Here is a 6,000-nt window from a genome sequence, read left to right as displayed (position 1 = left end):
GGAATAAGCACGCCCTGACAGCGCACGAACAGTGGATGTCAATCATTTTGTTCACAAAATGGCGTAGTCCAAAAATTCAACCCTCTACCCAGTAGTGGTCACGTGTACAGTTCTTTCATTGTGAGGGGTAACATAAAATCCCGGACTCGAGCCCCACATGTAGCACTGACCCCCGAAGGAGCTGCTGATTTTATTTGGGCCGTTACCTTCTTCACGTCTAGGAGTTTCACAAATTCTGAGGCCTCTGCCCGAAGAGTTCCATTATTATCCTCTCCTACTTCTAAGGAGATATCAGCATCTGTCTGTGAAGTTATTTTCTCTGGAGTTCGAGGTGGCTTGAGCCTGCTTGTAAGCAAGCTCAAGTTCAAGTTCCTTCGCAGTCTGTCCACATACCCTTGATGGGAGGTCTCTGATGTGTGGTCCAAGGAGGTACCAAAGGCTATGTCCACTGGTAGTCGGGCTTCACGGCCAAACATCAGTCTTTAAGGTGAATATCCAGTGGCATCACATTTGGTACTGTTGTAGGCATGAACCACTGCAGTAATGCGTCTACTCCAATGGGGTTTCTGTTCTGCAGTTAAAGTCCCCAACATGTTTAGGAGGGTTCTGTTGAATCTTTCCCGCTGAGGGTCTCCTTGTGAGTGGTAGGGAGTAGTCCTGGACTTTTGTATGCCTACTAGATCCAACAGTCTTTTTATCAGCCTGCTCTCAAAGTCTCTTCCTTGGTCCGAATGTATCCTTTGAGGTAAGCCATAACGGACGAAGAACTTTTCTACGAGAGTCTTTGCTACTGTGGCTGCTTGCTGGTCTTTAGTAGGGAACACCTGGGCATAGCGGGTGAAATTATCTGTAACCACTAAGATGTCCCCTTGCCCACTCAGGTCGGGTTCCAGACACAGAAAATCTATGCAGACTAGATCCATTGGCCTTTGGCTCTCTAGGTGGCCCATTAGGGCAGCCCTCTAAGGCAGAGTCTTCCGTTGTATGCACTTGAGGCAGGAATGACAATAGCTCTCCATTTCGGTCCTCATGTTAGGCCAGTAGAATCTGTCCCTTATGAGTTGAAGAGTTCTCTCAGCTCCTAAATGACCATGCTGGTAGGGCAGAGTGATCAGCACCCTCTCTCTGTGCTTTTCCGGCAGAAGCAATTGATACTTCTCTTAGGGATCTTCAGCGGGGCCCCTTCGGTAGACCACCCCCTGTTGCAACTGCAACCGATCCCACACTTTCAGTAGTAGCCGGGCTTCTTTCCCGGGGCTCTTCTGCAGCAGATCAGGCTGTTATTTCTCCATTGCCTTCAGCACTAATCCACAGAGTGAATCTTCCTCCTGATCTCTCCTGAGATCCTTTTTTGATAGCTTGGGAAGCGTCGCTGACTGCAGCGGTGCATGCGCACAGGGGATTCTCGGCTGAAAGTCCGGCAGACGCCGGACCCTGCCGGAAAGAAATCTCCCATGCGCCAGCACGGGAGGGACGATAGTGCGGCTCCGGCCACTCACAGCCCCGGAGCCGCGATACCCGGAAGACACACCGAGGGAACATGTCAGCTCCCTCGGTGTGGATCAGGTGAGATGTCGGGGCCTCGTTCTATTTCATAATGAGCTAGTATGCGGTGCATACTAGCCTATTATGCCTTTTGCCTTGCAGGTCAGAGAAAAAAAAACCTCAGCGGGTTTACTCCCGCTTTAACAGATTTTACATTCCCAAATTGTTATCAACAACAAAAACCGACAACGACTACATTATATGCCACAAAACATGAATGCCCTGTGAAGGGAAACCATATTCTTTATTAGGGAGAACTTCACCATGAAATATAGAATACCCCTTCTCGTTAGTTTTGTGTGGGGAAGGGTTATAACCCATGTCATGTTTTTATTGCTGTCTGTGTCCCTGATGATTCACCCACCCATTTGTCAAGGTGATCACAGTCAGTGAGACAGAAAGTAATGGAAAATCCAACATTTTTAAGGTTTTCACCAGAACAAGAAGGGCAAATCATTATTGGGGACACCTGTTCCAGTGACAAGTGTCTAGAGGGGATGTTCCCTCACATTGCATAAAATTCCTTTCACTTCCGGTTGTATTTTAAGAAGTGAAGGACAATATGAGTTCACATATCCTTTAACCTTATGCTGCCCACATATCTCACATACAATGTGAGCTTTAATGCCACATATACTGTATACATCCATGGGCAGCTAAGGTTTATGTGCTAAGAGCACACCTACTGCATGCTTTCAGCACAGTGACTAAGCTGTTATAGACAGCTCCCGGTCTGTATCAATCATCAGCTCTTAATTATGTGACCACTGTGACAGTTTGTGCAATCTGTTAAATGGATGCTAGGGCTGGATGGGAAGGGGTTAATATAAGGTAAAATGCTTATTTTATTGAATTAAGTGTAGCGCCGGCTCCTGAAGAGCACGCGCTATGTTTTTTGAAATTTAATGTTACACCTGAACTGCAGTTTGGTTTGGATATAATTATTCCAAATTTGGACCTCAGCATCAGTCTGACTGGACTATAGGGTGTTCAGCCTGGCCATAGGGGGCACTGTCTCTTCTGGCAGGCATGGAAACACAGTCTGGTTGGGTGCTTTAAGGTTACTTTCTCTTGGAGCCAGCCCAGTGGGAGTGTCACTCTTGCTGTGCTTTCTGGGAGAGGGTACTTAAGATGCTGATGTCATGTGGTTTGGGGTTTTGGTCCAGAAGTATGTTCTGACTCCATGGGCCTGGTCCTCCTGACCAGCCCCCCCCCCCAGGAAGGCTATGGCCTGGGGTGTGGATCCACCTGACTTTATGTCTCGGGGCTGGCTAGCCCGAGGCAAGGAAACCAACAAAAGGAATCGTAGGTGGTCCGGTGCCGTCTCTGGTTGTGGAGAGGCATCCAGGGAAGGACTCTTCAGAAGAAGGCCAGATATGGGTTGGTTTCTTAGCAAGTGCCTGGTGAGGCTGAGGGACCTAAGTGCATCCAATCTCGTGGGTATCGCCGAACCTGCTGAAAGATACCGGTACCAAACGAGTGTTCTACAAGTCCTAGTTTCCTACATGTTCTACAACAACGTCTATGGCAGAGACTTATTCCTACGTGTTCTACAACTAAGTCTGTGGCAGAGACTTATTCCTGATTTAAGCACCTTGTTGGCTGCTAGGCCTTGTGAGAGAGGGACTATCCAACTTGAGTGAACATCCAGCTGTGAATGGCTATTCTCTGGATTCAGTCAAAATAAGCAAGTCCTTTATTATTGACTTTGACACTAAGAGTACCTGAACTTTCTTCCTAACCCTCTGATCCTATACTAAGAGACTGTTCGTTAACTACGTTTTTGCAAATAAAAATCCCTTTACGCGGATCTGTCGTCAGTCTCTAAAGTTTCTGGGCCATCTACCACGGAAAACCCCTAGACGTAAATCGAGGGGGAAGAAGGTAACGGTAAGCCCAATCAAACCAGCAGCTCCTTTAGTGCTACATAAGGTAAGAAAAATATTTCTCTTTCCTCATTGCCACTGCATAGGGTCTCCAAGAATGAGAATAGTCCTTTTGAGTTCAATATCTATGAATATTTTCTAGGGTGCATTTTTGTGGCATAGGTAGTTAGGTAGTGTCAAAGCTATCTGTCTATTATCATATTGTTAAATTATCAACATCATGCTTCAAACACAAGTGCATGGATTTGTGCTATTTCCTTATTAATCTCATATTTTTTCCAAATATTGCTTTTTCACAGACCTTCCCGTCATTACTACAAATATATAATTGCTTTTATATTTGCCATAGATGAGATAAACAAGAACCCCAATATTTTACCCAATGTGACTCTGGGATATCACATATATGATTCCTGTAATGATGTGAATAGGGCCATAGAGAGTGTTTTGAACATCCTGTCTGGTGCTGCGGCCAAAATTCCAAACTACTCCTGTATGGAGCATCATAAACTGGCTGGTGTTATTGGCGATTGGTCTTCAGAAATATCTATGCGCATAGCACAAGTGCTAAATCTATATGGAATCTCACAGGTCAGAATAAATTATTACTACATAGTGATACATTTTGGTCAGCTACTGGCTGTGTAGCAAGAACGGACTGCGCCTCAATGGGAAGGGTGCAACTCAGTTGGAAGAGGTGATGGCTAAACAGTTAGAGGGACTTTAAACCTAGGTGGTGGGGGGGGGGGGGGGGATGGGGGAAAGTGATAGTTTGTGCTTAGTGAAGTTTCCAGGGTAATATTAGTGGTATTAGTGGTGGTATAACCAGAATACCTAAACCAAAGGTGAGTAGACTGGCAGAACACAATTGCAGCCTCAGAAAAACTAGGGAGGAAATAATATGCGCCCGTAAAAGAAAACTAAAACATATGCACACAAATGCTAGAAGTCTAGCTAATAAAAAGGAAGGACTGGGGCTGCTGATACACAAGGAGGACTTCAACTTTGTTTAGATAGCAGGGACATGGTTTGGCAGCTCACACAACTGGCTAGCAACTGCCAAGGGGTACCACTTGTATGAGAGGGACAGGAAGGTAGAAGAGGGAAAAGATTGCATCCGTATAGCAAGAATGATTCGTAGGTGAACGTGAGGGACAACATTGCTACAGGAGCAAGGGAGGAAGTGCAGTCCCTGTGAGTGGAGTTTCAAAGAGAAGAAGCAAACGGTGAAAATAATAGTGGTCATACATTATTGGTCCCCTAAGTTGAAGGATGAGGAGGAGTCAGATCTTCTAGCTCAGTTAGGAATAGCGGCAGGCAGGGAAAAATTATTATAATGGGGGACTTAAATTATAAAGATATCGACTAAGCAGTATGAACTGCTCACTCGTTTAAAGCTCACTGTTTCTTAAATGTCTTGCAGGACAAGTTCAGGTATCAGTTGATGTATTCCCCAACTAGAAATAATGTTCTGTTAGATCTACTAATTACAAATAACATGGATATGATCACAGATGTAGAATTATGGCACAATTTAGGAGGTACAAACAAACACAGGAAAGGGAACTAGCCCTAACAGTGTATATGATACTAAGAGTTAATGATACAATATATATATATATATATATATATATATATATATAAAATGTATAACAATAAAAGAAAGGGGGGATATTATGAAGTCTTTAAGCAGGAGGAAAAGTATCCATAACGAATATAGTCCTCATGTAATAGTCTTTTAAAAAGATAGGTACCGTATATACTCGAGTATAAGCCGAGATTTTCAGCCTCTTTTTTGAGGCTGAAAGTGCCCCCTCGGCTTATACTCGAGTCGCCGCTGTCTGACTGCTCGATCAGCGTATCGAGCAGACAGACGGCGGACATTAATTTTCAAAAGCCGCGCCTCCTTCTCCGCCTCCGCCTGTGATAGGCAGAACACTGAATTTCCCAGCAGTCAGTGTTCCGCCTATCACGGACATCCGCTCATTCTCATACTACGGACGAGTATGAGAGGATGTCTGTGATAGGCGGAACACAGGCTGCTGGGAAATTGAGTGTTCCGCCTATCACAGGCGGAGGCGGAATTTTGAATTGTAGAATGGCTGCCGAGAAGAGCGGCGATCCATCGGCACGGGACGGAGGAGGCACGGCACGGCACGGGACGGAGGAGACACGGGACGGAGGAGGCACGGCACGGGGGAGGCACGGCACGGGACGGAGGAGGCTCGGGACGACGGCGGCTCGGGACGGAGGCTTGGGACACAGGTAGGCTGGACACACACACAAGGCTGCACGGACACACACACACACACACACACACACACACACACACACACACACACACACACACACACACACAGGGATGGATGGATGGATGGATGGATACACACACACACACACACACACACACACAGGGATGGATGGATGGATACACACACACACACACACACACAGGGATGGATGGATGGATGGATGGATGGATGGATACACACACACACACACACACAGGGATGGATGGATGGATGGATACACACACAGGGATGGATGGATGGATGGACACACACACAGG

The 6,000-nt window shown here is 46.1% G+C and overlaps 1 protein-coding gene across 1 annotated transcript in view; it reads left to right on the top strand.

Annotated features, from left to right (window-relative positions):
* The first annotated feature begins 731 nt into the window (after positions 1-731).
* Positions 732-6,000, top strand: part of LOC143975926 (vomeronasal type-2 receptor 26-like) — a 34,062-nt gene continuing 28,793 nt past the window's right edge. Inside the window, exons 1-3 of the mRNA XM_077478459.1 lie at positions 732-745; positions 3,731-4,022; positions 4,855-4,972. Of these exons, the coding sequence (XP_077334585.1) occupies positions 732-745; positions 3,731-4,022; positions 4,855-4,972 (424 nt within the window). The remainder of the gene's footprint in view (positions 746-3,730; positions 4,023-4,854; positions 4,973-6,000) is intronic.

This window comes from Lithobates pipiens, unplaced genomic scaffold, assembly GCF_037356315.1.
Source record: "Lithobates pipiens isolate NorthernLeopardFrog02 unplaced genomic scaffold, aLitPip1_a1.2 Scaffold_13, whole genome shotgun sequence".
Lineage (NCBI taxonomy): Eukaryota > Metazoa > Chordata > Amphibia > Anura > Ranidae > Lithobates > Lithobates pipiens.
Note: the sequence above shows the minus strand (reverse complement) of the source record. Positions and strands in the feature narration are given on the sequence as shown.